At 32.2% G+C, this 16,522-nt stretch overlaps 1 protein-coding gene across 4 annotated transcripts in view; it reads left to right on the top strand.

Moving 5' to 3' along the window:
* Positions 1–14,070, top strand: part of SCAMP1 (secretory carrier membrane protein 1) — a 171,033-nt gene extending 156,963 nt beyond the window's left edge. For all 4 annotated transcript variants that reach the window (XM_073234748.1, XM_037000159.2, XM_073234750.1 and 1 more), the window contains 3 exons: positions 900–1,001; positions 3,518–3,635; positions 10,694–14,070. In XM_073234748.1, the coding sequence (XP_073090849.1) occupies positions 900–1,001; positions 3,518–3,635; positions 10,694–10,858 (385 nt within the window). In that variant the 3' untranslated portion in view covers positions 10,859–14,070. The remainder of the gene's footprint in view (positions 1–899; positions 1,002–3,517; positions 3,636–10,693) is intronic.
* The last annotated feature ends 2,452 nt before the right edge of the window (positions 14,071–16,522 follow it).

Genomic DNA, 16,522 nt, shown 5'->3' with positions numbered 1-16,522 from the left:
CCCATATCCATAAAAGAACAAATTGATTAGTTGGAGTTCGTAAAAATGCAAAACTTCTGCTCTTTAAGATACTCTAAAGGGAATGAAAAGATAAGCCACAGATTGGGAGAAAATCCTGCCAAGCATATATCTGGTAAACAACCTGTATATTCTAATGTTCATACAAAGACTTACACGTGAATGCTCATAGAAGCTTTATTTGTAATAGTCAAAAACTAGAAAGAACATAAATGTCCAACACCAGGCGAATGAATAAAAAACTGTGATATATCTATGCAAGGGAATACTACTCAGCTATGAAAAGGAATGAACTGTTGCTACGTGCAAAACCATGAGTGAGTCTCAGAATAATTGTGCTTAGTGAATGAAGGCAGACGAGAAAAGCATATCTACTGTATAATCCCATTTATATGAAATTCTAAAATATGAAAACTATAGTGACAGCAATGGTTGAGGAAGGAGGGATTATCCAGGTGTACAAGGAAACTTTTGGGAAATGTTCACTATTACGATTATAGAAGATTCATGGGTATATACATATGTCAAACCTTATTAAATTATATATTTTTAGTATTTGTACTTTATGTTAATTATAATTCAATGAAGCTTTCTAAGGAAAAATGAAAACAAAGTAAATTTTTTTGCCAAGATGTTCTATGGCACATTTGGAATTTGGAAAGACAAAGTGAGACTGGGGTAATAATATCATCATCATCTAGTATTTGGATAAGGCACTCACACGCATTGTTTTATTTTTAAGCCTCAGGTACTTGCCACTGGTATTTTAAAAAATATTTTTCTTTAATTGTTTGAGTGTGATTCTGCATGTGAATTTAAAGGTATTGAAAAAAATGACATTTTTCCCTTTCTTGCCCTCCCCCTTTGTTTTTTTAAAAAAGGAGTGACAGTTCTTTCAGATTCTTTGTATTCTTCTTCGTCTATATTTGTCAGTTTGCTGTACATGTACTCCAGGCTGCAGGATTTCATAACTGGGGCAACTGGTAAGTCATTTACTTTAATTATTCTAGCTTTAATCTGGTTATCTAGTATCTTTATATAACTTTTAGCTTCATAAAAATGCTTAACATAGAAAAGCCAGATCAACAAAAGTAAATATAAGTAATAATAGTTAAAAAATGAAATTTCAGAAATTTCTAAGGGATAACCTTTAGACAAACCACCCTATTTGAAAATTGTGTTCCCATTTTAAAAACAGTACATTATATATAGTTTAAGTAAGAAATATATAATGTGCACTAAGAGAGAGAGTAAAAGGTAAAAGGGATACTCAGAAGTGGTCAGATACATAGGGGCAAGGATTTGGAATAGAGAGAAAAGAACTTCAAAGATTTTAAGGAAAAGGGTACCTATTATCTATAAAGCACTACAAATATATATTTTCATACACACACACACGTGTGTACACACTTGGACACATGTCTTTGACAAGTGGATTCACTGCAATGCTCTTTCAGTGGGGGAGAAACTGAGATGGTTTGGATCCAGACTAAGAGGTAATGGCAGGTTTATAGTTCTTTTCCTATACTTTGGAGCGAACATTCCTTGGATGAAGTGGTAGATGGGAGAGTACACATCTCTAAAATTATCCGTCCCTCCTTTCTTTCTCTTTCAACTGAGTTGCATGCATTTGAATTCTTAAAAGCTGAAAGTACGTATAAGGCAACTTTGCTGCACTGTGTACATAAACTACAATAAGCGTATAACCAGAGTGTACTGAGGACTTAGATTTAGTATGTTGCTACTGAGTCAGAGTAGTGACTGGTAATTAGACAACTACAGTAGCTTTTCAGATCTAATGGACATATATACATAAAGATAATTTATATAAGTGTTTTAAATCAGTTGTAGGAAAAAGTAGCATTCTTATCATTTTAAATAATGTTTAGTCTTTGACATTTGAGCAAAAGGAAATGTTTTAAATAATACACTGCTTATGTTAACAGTACGAGTTTTTTAATTATGTAATTAATGTCTTTTGCTTTTCAGCACAAACTTAGAAAAAAGTGTTAAAACTGAACATAATAGTATGTGTAGTTACTAAATAGCACAGGAGTCTGCTAGTGAGGGTACATACAGGATGACCTGTTTTAAGATAGACCTCATGTAATTCAGATTTTTAAAAACTAAACTTTATTTTGAGATAATGTACATATCTATACAATTACAAGAAATAATATAGAGAAATCCCAGTTACTTTTTACCCTGTTTTCCCCAGTGGTAACATCTTGCAAAACTGTGGTATATTATCAAAACCAGGATCTTGACATTGATACAGTCAAGATATAGAACATTTCTATCACCAGAAGCTCCCTCATGTTGCCCTTTTATAGCCACACTCATTCCCTCCTGTTCCCTCCTTAACCCCAGCAGTTACTAATGTGTTTGTCATTTCTGTTATTTATCATCTCAAGAACGTTATATAAATGGAATCATACAGTATGTAGCCTTGGGCTTTTTTTACTCAGCCTAATTCTCTGGAGAATTCATCCAGGTGGTTGTGTCTGTCAGTAGTTTGTTCTCTTAGTTAATTCCTGAGTAGAATTCCATAGTATGGATGTACCACAGTTGGTTTAACCATTCACCAGTTGATGGATTCTGGATTATTTCTAATTTGGGGCTGTTATGAATAAAGCTGCCATGAACATTTGTGAACAGGTTTTATGTAAACATTTAAGGTTTCATTTCTCTGTGATAAAATACCCAGGAGTATAATTGTTGGTTCATATGGAAGTTACATGTTTAGTATTTTTAAGGAACTAACCAACTGTTTTCCAGTATGACTGTACCATTTTACATTCCCACCAGAAATTTAGCCTCCAGAACTTCACCAGTAATTGATATTGGCATTTTTTATTTTAGTTATTTTGATAATGTGTAATGATAGTTTACTGAGGTTTTAATTTGTATTTCCCTAATGACTCAAGATGTTGAACATCTTTTCATGTGCTTATATGCCATCTTTATATCTTCTTGGTGAAATGTCTCCTTATGTCTCCTGCTCATTTCTAATTTTTTTTCTTTTACTGTGTGTTTTGAAAGCTCTTTATATATTCTGGATGCTAACCCTTTGTTGGATATGTGATTTGCAAATATTTGCTTCCATAATTAAGCAGAACTTAAAATGAACTTTAAAAAAGTAATAATGAATTCAAAGGATTAAAAAATGTAGCATCTGATGGTACACACTTAAGGCTCTAGAATTTGGTTTGGGTTTGAATTGAGACAATGCAATTTATTAGCTGTGTGACCTTGGGTAAGTTATCTGAATATCTCTGTGACTCAGTTTCTCATCTGTAAAATAGGGATTAAAAACAGCACCTATTTTAGAGATTGTGCAAGAACTAAATAGTTAAAGAACTAAATAGTTAAACATATAAAGAACTTGAACATTGCCTGGATAGTAGGTGCTGCATACTTTAGTTATTATGCATTACTTTTTTTTAAATGTGCCTTAACTTATTTGCCTAATTACACTTTTCTTTCTATTACTGCATAGTGGTTGGATTTCATCCCTTACTGGTCTCAACAAAAGCATTCCTGTTGGAATCATGATGATAATCATAGCAGCTCTTTTCACAGCATCAGCAGTCATCTCACTAGTTATGTTTAAAAAGGTAGGTGACATTTTATTTCTGCACATTTTTATAGTAACCTGATATTCTCATTTTCCTATTTTGCTCTTAATTCAGTGTAACCTCAAGCCATTTTGTTGTTTTTATTGTGCAATTTTGTGGATTTTTACAATTAAGTTATACATAGATAAATTTCAGAAAAATTGCCTCACATATTTAACTTCCTGTAAAAAGGGACTATTTTTAACTCATTACCTGAAGCATTCTTTCTTGAATCGAAGAGTCAACCTCATTCTTAAAATTTGGATTTTTAAAGTACAATCTGATTTCCTTTTTTTGAACATGAAGCATATTATCCTGAATAAAGAGAAGTAAAACTATTGTGTGGTATGCGTATTTTATTTGTATTTAAAATTTAAAGACACTAATTATTTATCTAAGAGTATAAAGTGGAAGTGGTGACAGGTTCAGGCTGTGTTATGACATGAATTTTGTTTTTAGTGATTGCCCAATTATCTTGGCTATACTTCTTCCCATAGAAATCCTGTGGCTATTGTCACAGCCTTAAAAAAAAATCATTACATAGGGTAGGAAGAAATCAGTGTCCTTATTTGTTTCAAGTTTTTTTGTGTCTTGAATATATATTTTTGATACTCTCATGTGTTCAAACATGATAGAAACCATGGTCATAACACCTATGTTTTAAAATGATACTTTTTGGTAGGTCTCACTTTAAAGAAAAATAAGTCCATAGCAACATTTTTTTCTTTATTTTTACTGTCCAGTAACTTGAAAATATGTACGAGGACTGCATAGAAATAACTGTATGTATAAATACAAAAAATCTTGTATTTAAGAACACTTTGCACTCTTGAAATATTTTACTTACCCTTTTTGCCTTTTATTCTTCTCAAAACTCTGAAGGCTAGGCTGTGTTTCCCAAATGAAAGTATTAATGTGGGAATTGTGCAGCACACAATTGTGCTGGTTTGGTTGACTTTTTTTTACCTCATAGTTAAAGAAGTTACTGTCACCTTTTTTTATGTGTTCACTGTCTCTCAGTGCTATACAAGTCCCTAAACTTTTCTTGATCTTGTATTCTTTGTCCATGAGATAAGAATTTAGATGAGATGATTTTCTGTATGATTTCATGAAGTACAATAAATGGGGATAATGTAAGCTAAAATATAATTTGAGCCAACTTTCGTATTTGTAGTGGCAAGGATTTATCTTGCTTTGTTAGAAAATGAGATCCAATAAAAACACCTGATTTTTCTTTTTTCTTTTTCTTTTTCACACTTGCTCAAAACTAGTTAAAAAAAAATCCTTCGTGGATATGTAGCCATAGTTTCTAACCACTAGGGGTCAGGCTCTTCACAAATAGTTAATGCCCTCTGAAAGTTAGGAGTGCACACTATTTTAGCTCTAGAATTGTTCATTTTATTAGGTTATTCTGTCTCTCCAGCCCCACCTAAATATGCTGGTGTGGTATGTATTTATTTCAGTTACAGTGAGTACAAATTTGAGAATTTTGTCAGCATGTAAAGTGCCCAGTGTGAGCCCTATGGTGTCATTTCTCCCATAGTGTCATTTTATAATCCAGATTTAAAATAAATTGAAATGCAAGAGTAACTGTCTCTTGTACCTCTTCACAGATAAAGGAATAGTTTAATCCTTGCCTTTCACAGATAGATTTCTTAAATTTTCTCCTAGATTATTTCTAAATGGTGTTTTTTTTAAGTCTTCTTTCTATATTGAACTATTGGAAAGAATTGAAGAATAGTTTTAGGCTAAGGAGGAGGTGTTATAAATGGGTCAAATTAACAATAAGTGAATGAATCACAGGAGATTATATATCAGGGGAATCCAAAATTCCCCCTTCTTTTAATTGGCATAAAAACTAGAATAACTTAGTATGGAAGAGATAAAGAGTTCATACATAATTCGTATTTGACACCTAGTTTTGAAAGATTATTTTTTCCATGAAATTAAAAAAATTGTCCATAGACTTCTGTGTCCATATTCATAAATAATTATTAATAGTGATTTTTTTGTATTTCAAAAGCATTTTAGAAAAAAGTTTTTATTTCTTTAAAAGAAAAGTGTCCCTAAGTGCTTTAAAGATTTTTTATATACCAAAATATCCAATTTACCAGTACTCTTTTATTTTGTGTGGAAGTGTAGAATTTGGATATATGATCCAGAATAATGACAAGTCTCATTTGTTGGTTAAATTGGTGTTTTATATTAAATGCTTTGTGAAAATATTATATATAACTGATAGTCTTCTTAGATTAAAGGTGACTCCCATTTTCTATGAAACTTTATTGTTCAAGCACAGCCTCCTCCCCCCATTTTCTTTTTACTTTATTTTGAATCTAGGACAGAATGCTGGTAATATTCTGCTTTTCTATAGTCTCAAATAGGCATGCTGTTCCCCTCCCCAGTCAGGTAGCACTGTAGTCTTTCCTGATTAGGAATTAATTTCAGATGATTACATTGCTTATTAAAATGCTGGTCCACATGCTTGTTATCTTCATCCAGGGGACACAGAGTAGGAACAATATTTTCGAATCCCTGTAACAACAATTGGCACTCTGAACAGGTTGTTTATCTCCTGTCCTTGGTTGGTATCTTTAGTATGTTCACTTGTTTTTTGTGTGCCTGAATTTTTATTTTGTTATTCTTTTCTGTAAGTACTAGGCTAGTTATTTAGTAGATCCCAAGGTCTAGGAAACATAGCTCAGTTATTATTACAATTATCTTTACTTAGTCATCTTCAAATTGGGTATATCTCTTAGTATTTAAAATGTTATCTACTCTACTATGATATTTTTATCTAAATCATCTTTATATGTATTCTTTTAACAACTTCATTGAGAGATAATTCACATACCTCTTCACAGATAAATTCCTGAAATTCATCCATTTGAAGTGTATAATTCAGTGGTTTTTGGTGTATTACTGATTTTTTTTTAGATTGTGGCAAAATATATATAACAAAATTTTCCACTTTAATCATTTTTAAGTGTAGAATTCAGTGGCATTAATTATATTCACAGTGTCATATAACTATCACCACTGTCTATTTCCAAAACTATTTCATCCCCCCAAACAGAAACTCTGCAGCCATTAAACAATAACTCTGTTTCCCTCTGCCCCAGCCCCTGGTTACCTTTAATCTACTTTTGTCCCCCAAAATTTGCCTCTTCTAGATATTTCATATAAGTGGAATCACACAACATTTCCCTTTTGTGTCTGGCTTATTTCACTTAGCATAGTTTTCAAGGTTCACCCATGTTGTAGTATGTATCAGAATTTCATTCTTTTTTATGGCTAAAAAATATTCCACTGTATGTGAATACTATGTTGTGAGTCTGTCAATAGATACTTGGTTGTTTCCACCGTTTGGCTATTGTGAATTATGAAACTGTAGATATTGCTATACAGGTATCTCTTTGAATCTCTGCTTTCAGTTCTTTTGGGTATATCTAGGCATGGAATTGCTCGGTGGTCATATGGTAGGTAATTCTGTGTTTGGCTCTTTGAGAAACTACCAAACTATTTCCCTTAGTGGCTACACTGTTTACATTCCCTCCAACAAAGCACAAGGGTTCTAATTTCTCCACATCCTCATCCACACTTATTTTCCACTTTTCTGATTATAGCCATCCTAGTAACTATAAAGCAGTATGTTCACTTTTAAAACAATTAACCTCTGAGGTAATTGCAAACTAAGAATTCTACTTTGTAACAGGTATAGTCTGCTAGAGCAGTATTGCACTTACTTGTTGTTTTTTTTTAAATAATGAAGATAATTTTGGGCCATTTGTTGAATCCCTAGCAGACAAAGAAACAAATAATTACTCAGTAGCTTCTAGACAAGTTACTATGTCTTTTGGGGGGAATGAGTGGAAATTAGCTCTTCCTCTGAAGGACCTAAAGACGTGGGGTATAAAACATGTAGATAAACCATACAAAAGTTAGAAGCACAGTATTTATTCCTGTAAAATGTATGAAGAATTAGAGATGCTCACAAAAGGGAGAGCCACAGCTAGTTCAGGCAGAAAGAGGACAACTGTAATTGACATAGGTCTTGAAAGGTGAGTGGGATTTCAATAGTGTGAAACTAGAGAGGTTACCCAAGTAGTATCTGACCCAGATGGGCAGGAGGGCCCGTAGATGGTTCCTAGGAAATGTTTCACTGGAAAAATTAGGCTTAGAAACCCATATATTTTCTTAAAACCTCAGTATAAGAATAAAAAGTTCAAAACTCATTTTTCCCCCAGCTTTTAAAAAAGTTAAAGTAATTATAGTGTGACAGGGGTCTTATAATAAAAATATGCTTTCTTGAAAATGGTATTCTGTAAGCTTTAATGGAAACATATGTTTGGATTATTTTGTTTAAAGTACCATGGTTTCTTACTTTCCATAGCATACAAATTTTTTTGTATCTCATATATCATCACAGTATACCCTGTGATATTTTTGAAGATCTGTTAAGGAAGCAGGATTCCTTTCTGGGGTTGTAGCTTGGCTGTAATATTTCTGCAGATATTTAAAAATGAATTTTAATTATTATTAGTGTAACACACTTAGATAATTCTCATTTGATCCTTATGAAAACTGAGAGACAGGGCAACAAATATTCTTGTTTTATGGGAAGTTAAACGTGAGGTTTTGAGTATTGACCAGCTCTCTAGAAAGTGGAATCAGCAGGTACCAAGTCTGTCTTTTCTGTGATATTCCTAACCTAACTAAATATTTAGGTTAAAGCAATTCTTATAAATAGAAGAGGAAGCAAATATTTAAGTTGTTTAGTTTTAAAACAAATTATATTTTTATCTTAAAACTTTGTCCCTAATTTCATAACGAATATGAGTTATTAGTGGATATCACTCTGAAACATAGTAGGGAAATAAATGGTAAGCATTTTGAGATGTTGAACCTTATTATTGGCCTATTATCTTGCTGGGACACTGAAATAAATAATCGTCCTTTTCAAGCGGATGTAGTGGAGTTAAATAAGTATTTGAGCATTATGCATTGATTACGTCGGTCATTTTTCTCTCTAGGTGACTCTGTGAGTCTGCATAGATGTAGACTGTTGGGAAATGTTTACCATTCCTACCTTTATTTTGCCTCTGCTCTGTGGGACTATGAATTACATTTAAAGTAATTAAACTATGAAGCCCATGAATACATAACATCAGCCACTCAATTCAATACAAATTTGAATAAAGAAATAACAGTAAATTAGAACAAATGTTTTTTACATGCCCTTAACTTGGGGAGAAAAGGGCAGAAACAGATGAGTGAATCTATAATTGCATTGCACTGTGATTGGGTCTAGTAAGTAAAGATTTGTTAGATTTCTATAATATACCTTATTTTCTAGGATCTAATAATATGTACTCATCTTGAGATAAATTTCTTAAATGTAGGAGTGATTATCTGCATTTTTAATATTCCATAGAAAACTTGATTTTCAAAAAGAGATAAAAATAATTATTTCTATACTTAGGATAGTGCTATGAAACTAGAGGAAAAGAATTCTAGGGTTTACCGGTATGTGTACTCATCAATCCCTGTAGTAGTACTTGTCCCTGACCCTTTCACACTTTGATCCATGCTACTGTGGTATTTGCTTTCACCACTATATCAGAAGAACTTCATTCCTGAACATGCTTTTTTTTCTGTTGGCATCTGTGAAAAGGTCTCCTTGTTTTTCCCATTCCTCCCCTAATCATTCCTTGTTGTTGTGGGTGCTTCTTAAATATTGGTGTCTTTATAAGCTTTGGTACCTGACTCTCTTCTCTTCCTACTTTGTTTTCCCATGAACAGTTTCATTTATGGCAGAGTTGCAGCCACTATTTGTGTGCCAGCACTTTCCAAGTCCATGTCTCTAGCGCATTCCTCTCTTGGGCTCCAAACCAAATCCTCACCTGCCTGCGGTGGCAGGCCTAGAGTCAGTATTTAATAAACATTTGTGGAATGTATGAATATTTAGAACTTAATTCAGCGCCATCTCCCCACCACCACCCCAACCAAATCAACCTATTCTCTCTATTCTTGTCTTCTTGAAATGACTTCCCAGTATCCAAGCTTGACTTGGAAGTCTTTGACTCATTCCCTTTCCTCACTCCACATTTACCAGTTCCTATCCAGGTTTGGGGAAAGGATGGACTTGGGTAACACCTATCCTCCAAACCTGCTTCCATTGCATTCCCGTCAGGTTTCTAATGTAGCTCTAATGGCAGTGCAGCATAAGTTCACTTTTCTCTCTCTTCTTCCTGTTCCTCCAGCTTGTAGGCATGTAATAAATACATATTTGTTCTAATTTGCTTTTATTTCCTTTGTCCAATCTGTATTAAATTGAGTGGCTGATGTTATGTATTAATGTGCTTCATAGTTTCTTCATCTTGAAACTTAAGCTAATAGAGTATTTTTTTAACCCTAGTCATGAAAATAAGCCCCAAGATTTAAGTATGAATTACTGTGCAGAGAGAGTTCCCAGAAGTATTTCTTTGTAAATCCTTTAGGATTTGACTATATACAAAAAATTAAATTGTATGCAGAATTATCTTTAAGGACATAAATAGTGCTTGGTGCATTAAATGATAAAATGATATAATTTAATTATAATAGCATCAGTGGTATATATATCTCCAACGCAGAAACTTGGTCTCTTTGAATAGTCTAGGGTAGTAATTTAATGTATTAGTCAGAATGTCTTTTGTTACATTTAAACCATTCTCTTGTAATCATCTAATAGCTTAATTAACTAATTAGGTACAATGGAAAATGGAACTTTTTGTATTTGGTTAAGAAGTCATTTTTAAAATTATTTTGGGTTTGGTATAGGCATAATCTCATCTGCATTAGGGATAAAAAGGAAAACCTGTGTTAGGGAGATACTTAAATTCTATACTGTGTGCCAGTTCAATGACTGACGTTCTTGACCTTAGGAGTCATGCCTAGAATCTAATCCTTTTATCTAGTCTTTTATCTCTGAGTAATGTTGAGATTAATTGAAGGGCTGCTAAAAATGAATGTTTAGATTACCACTTACCTTCTCCCACTTTTTTGTGCCTCCATAGGTACATGGACTATATCGCACAACAGGTGCTAGTTTTGAGAAGGCCCAACAGGAGTTTGCCACAGGTGTGATGTCCAACAAAACTGTCCAGACTGCGGCTGCAAATGCAGCTTCAACTGCAGCGACTAGTGCAGCTCAGAATGCTTTCAAGGGTAACCAAATTTAGAGAATCTTCAAACAATACACTGTTACCTTTTGACTGTACTTTTTTCTCCAGTTACTGTATTGTATAAATATTTTTATGTTCAAAACACCTAGTACACACAGCATGTATATTTCCTATTCACTTGTGCATGGGCTAAAACCAGAAAAACTTTATCTTATTATTTACCATAAGTTTCTTAGTATTTTGGTGCCCCTTGCGGAAAAAAATATTACACGCTAAATAAATATTCTCCATATTTTTTGGGGGATGAGTGTTCAGCGAATTATTTCAGTGGCAAAACATTGAAATTAATATAGCACTTACGATTAAAAATGCATTTAGTACTAGCTGCAATAATTCTTTCAAGAATCTTAGATTTAAGAATTACATATCGGAACAGTAAAGCAATGCTTCATTCTTTTTCCCCTATTTGTATTGAGAGAAATGGGCCATCAGAGACTTACAGATTTTTTAATTGACTTGCTTTTTAGAAGTTTCAGTCACCAATGAAGAGCCTATGTGCATTTCATAGTAGATAATATAAATTTTATCTTTTAATTTTCTTTATTTTAGAGTAGCTAATATTTTGATATCAATCTCTGCATGGGCACCATGTTTTCTTAAATTAAAAGAATTAGTATTTTGGGTTCTGCACTGCGTATGGTTATAGGATTGGAGAGTTGTTAAAGAATTATATAAGTGATTTTCTGCAATAGTTTGTTTTAAATAATTTATTGGGGTGCAATATGAGAATATAATATGCAGTGCATCATCCAAAAGAAAAGGTAATCAATGAAATAGAATGTAGTGATGTTAATACCTTCATTTTTAATTTTCAGTGTTCATATAGTAAAATATTCCTATAGGGAAACTTTGGTATATTCTTGTGGCTACCCTTTTTAATTGAACTGATATTGTGTTTGGCAGCTCTTTTTTGGGGTTGTATAATTTTTAAAGAGGTATTAAAGTCTAGCCTAACTCCTTGTCCAAAAAAGGACATACAGTATTTAAGGGATTTTTCTTTTAGGCTCTCATCTCTAGTGGCACTAAAAATAAAAAGACCTTGGCATTTCTCATATTCCTGAATCCCTAATTCACCTCAGTCTTTCAATTTTTGAGGTAGATTAAATACATTAAAAATTTTCATAAATAGAAAAAAATAAAACATTTAACTTGGACCAAGCAAGAAAGTACAAATACAGTTGAATGCATTCATTGTGAACATAATCACATTAAAATTGTAACTGTGTGGCACAGGAGTTCATTCTTATAGTATAACTTGGGTTGAAACTTTGAATCATTTCTAATACTGATTAAGTGACTCAGTTTGTAAAGTCACCATACTGTGTTTTGGAAGTTTTCAGTTAACTTAAGTTTGCCGAATAGGTAGTGACTTATTCAGCTTTTTTTTTAAGTAAGGCTAGTCTATTGAATTATATTATTTGAGATTGCAAATCCTCTCTTTAAAAAAATTAGATGGGCATAAATGACTAAATCACTTCCATTTTTCCCCACATCTGGAGTTAAAATGAATTTCATGCTGGCCGTGTAATGGTGAGTTCTCACTATTTATGAAAGAAATTATGTGTGATACTAGGTAAAGTGGATTCATCCAGATGGTGTTTACCTGATTTACTTGGGACTTAACTAAAGTAATATACTTAGAAAATATTTATTTTATTCTGGTGAAAATAGGATTCAGAGTATGGATTTAAAATTGCTTCTATGAATATTTTTCAGGTGATAATCTCCACCTACATTCTCAAACAAGTTAGCCGGTTTAAGGTTTTCAGAGTCTACGATCTTATTAAAATTCTGAACATATCAGTTACTTTGAGTGTGAGTTTTATGAATGTCCAAAACATTAACCACAAAATGCAGTAAGAGCACCTGTGTCCATCATTGTTATATCTCAAGTCCATTTCTATTTTTCTTTAAATTATAAATGAAAGGTATATCATAGAGACTTTTGAAAAATACTAAGATACTTTTCCTTCTAGAATAGGAATGCTTCTCTCCATCCTATAAAAATCTCCAAAGGTAGCATTGTTTACTAGCAAAAAAGAATTACAACCAAGAGTACCTTTTTATGTGTGGATGAGGAAAATGTTTTAAAATCCAGCTTGGGTTAATACAAGCTTATGAGAAAAAATTGTTTTTTGAAAACATAAATGTGCATTCAAGTGATGGCAATGCTTATAATTTGATAAGGTATAAGGGGTTTTAAGTTCTTCTCTGTTCTTTTAACAATTAGTGAGTTGTCATTTTCATTCAACAGAAAACTGGCATTTGATAGTGTTTTACATTTAATACTAACTTTGCCCAGTATCACAGTCATGAAATGGTCTTTGGGTTATAAGCATCCACACTGTTTTTCGGTTTGCAATATTAAGTTGTGGCTGTTTTATTTCAAACTAAAGTTTGAACACTGGAAGATCATTGCTCAGTGATTTATAATTCGGGACTTGGATTATTTATCTAGGGATATTTGTATATTTTGTCAGTGAGTACTACTGTACTGCCCTCATGGTGACTGTCATAGTTCTATATAAATGCCCTCCATCTGTCCCTCTAATGTTGCATGTTTTCAGTGGTTTGGAGGTTTTGTATATTTATTGTATTAACACAGTGTCATAAAATAAAAAGCTGTTTACTGGATGTTTGTCTAATTTGAACACTGTATTAGTACTTCAGAGGCAGAAATTATTCTGTGGGTTAATGTATATAGGAATTCCACATTTGATTTTTTTTAAAAAATCTGTGCACAGTTCTATCATGTGCTAAACAAAATAAATAATACAAAAGAATTGGTTTAAAACTGAGCAACATAAAGTGACAATTTTTCTGTTGTGTTAGACCTTTGCAGGTAATGGAACCTGAGCTTCACTCATACTAAATATTCTGACCCCTTTAAGGGTAGAATACACAGACTATATAGAAGCTAATGAGGTTCAAAGTGAAAAACCTGTTTTGTGGCTCAGATTTTCCCTTGTGGGTTAAATTTGATGCCTCTGTACTAGTATTATATAGATTAGATTGAACTTGTGTTCTGTTTCTTAAACTTGCTACCTATTGCTGTTTTATGTACTGGTAAAAGTGTGCATTGTTGGATTTTTCACTTGATTATGTAAAGAAAATGTAAAAATATCTGAAATAATGTTCATGGTACATCTTACTTTAAGAAATACGTGTTCAATTAAAATAGGAACAGCTTTCTGGGTGATATCTAAAAATGAGTGGATTTTCTTTTGGTATATCCCCTATAAATCACGTTGAGATAATGTATGGTTTGCATTTCAGAGGACAATTATGTTAAGTTTAACAGTTGTTTCTATAAGTCATTTGCTTTTACAGTTACTGCTATATCTTCTTTTGAAAACACTGACAGCATCTTATTTTATATCTTCATTGGTAAAATTTATGTTTAGACTAGTTATATACAGAACTTGTTACATTTTTGCACATATTTTCCCCTGGCTGTCATACACCATTTCATTGTATCTCCTTCCATTTTTTCCTTTAAGGAAAGTTGTTTGGAGGAGTTTGTTGACTTCCTGTGATTAAAAGCTTTAGAGGTAAAATAGCAGTGGTTAATATATAAGTAATTGAGGATGGCTAAAAATAAAAACTGCCTTACTTTGATACATTTTCAAGTACCATCGTTTAAATTTATTTAGAATAGAATACATATTTTAAAACATTAGAGTTGTTTTAAAAACTTGTTTTCAAACTAAAAAGTTGTATGTCAATGGTTAAATATTATGGAAAGTGAAGTATTTCCACTAGAATTTTAGAGTACATTTTATAAAACAGCTTTTGGTATTAATAGATATTTTAAAACCTTACTTTAGGGTTTATGACAGTACATAGAAAGCTGGAAAGAAGTCTTCAGAAATTTTCTAAGCTTGGCATACCACTATCTATCCTAGATAAGTATCTTTAAAGGTTCTAAGAAAATAGGGGAAGACTCTGCTCTAATGTTCTTACTCTTCCTGTGGGTTTCATTTTTACCATTTAATTTTGTGGTTTTGATTAAGACAATGCCTTCAACATAGAGAATGTTCATTAGCATTGTTCATGTGATTCCAAATGGACACGGTAGCCACCACATGTAGCAATGCAGTAAATATTCCATTTTATGTTTATCTAAATCTTGATTTATTTTCATCTAAGTCTTGATATATTTTTCAGCTCATATCTTTCTGGGCTTGGCATGGCTAGTGGCACTAAAAACCCACTTTATCTTTTCTCTAATAGGGACAGAAAACAGGTAATTCTCTTCTACCCAGTAATGTTTCATATATTTGTATAAGGTCACTCAGAGTATCATCTTCTCTACATTTAAACAGTTCTAATTTGTAGAATCATAGCATGAAATTTTATTTCGAACTCTTTACTTGTTTTAAGAATTGAGTTGTAATCCTAGAATTCCTTCAAACTCTTAGCATTTTGTGGGCTAGTGATTCTCAAGACAAGTAGTTGTGAGTCATCGTCTTGTCACTGTTGGCAGTTTGTCGTCTTCTTCAGGTGTTTCTTCATCCAAAAATCACTGTCTTTTGTCTAGTGATCACAGTGGATTCCATAATAGATAAAAACAATATATACCTATTGTAGAACAGTTGAAAAATGGAGAATGAGAAATTAAAAATAGTCTGTAATTCTGTCACCTAGAGATACCACTGCTAATGTTTTATTGTATTTTTTCCATTCTTTTGCATACATATTTTATAGAGTTAAGGGATAAAAACAATTTGAATTTTTTTCATCATATTTTTCCTTGACTTACCATTATGTTATAATGACCTAAAAATTTAGCTTTTAAAATTAACTTTTTAAATATATGAAATTAATATACATTTCAGTGTAAAGTATAGAAAATAGAATCAAAAGAAGATAAAGTTGCTTATAATTTTACACCCATAAATAACTGCTATTAAAGTTTACTTACTATCATTCTATTAATTTTCTAGGAAGATAATTTTTTCCTTAAATTAAAAAATAAGATTTCCCTCTACATCCTTGTTAAAGATCCTTTGGGGATGTTTACCTAGCTCTCACAAGCCCCACTTCTTTGGGCCCCTTGAGACTAAGTTGGTACTGGATATCATTTAGCCATAGTGAATTTGTGCTTGGCTCATTTGTTTTCTGAATGTAGATTTGTTAAGAACTATGCTGTTCCAAAATTGGAACATACGGGGTAACCATATTCTGCCACGAGGAAGGAGTCATCAAGAAGGCTTATCTCTAATGAGAATGAAGAGTGAAGCAGATGTAAAGACATAAGACAAAGTATAAAAGTTTCTTATACTTTTAACTGGAAAATTTCAATTAACATATGGTTTGTAATATTTTTTCAATTAAGATATAAATATATGTTGACCTTTTTTTAAATGTCTGAATGTATTTCCATAATATTTACTAGCTGTATAGCTACCTTTATATGCATGTGTCCTAAATTATTTTTCTTTTTCTAAAATAAAAAAAGTTTATTTAGGGATATTTAACATTATGTGCTGCATCCCATAGATTTTGGTATCTTTTGTTTCCATTTTTGTCTGTATCAAGGTATTTTTTTATTTCTCCTTTGATTTCTTCATTGACCCATTGGTTTTGAGTAGCATGTTGCTTAATCTACATATTTGTGATTTTTCCCAGCTTTATTCTTTTAATTGATTCTAGTTTCAT

The sequence above is a fragment of the Manis javanica genome, chromosome 1 (assembly GCF_040802235.1).
Source record: "Manis javanica isolate MJ-LG chromosome 1, MJ_LKY, whole genome shotgun sequence".
NCBI lineage: Eukaryota > Metazoa > Chordata > Mammalia > Pholidota > Manidae > Manis > Manis javanica.
Note: the sequence above shows the minus strand (reverse complement) of the source record. Positions and strands in the feature narration are given on the sequence as shown.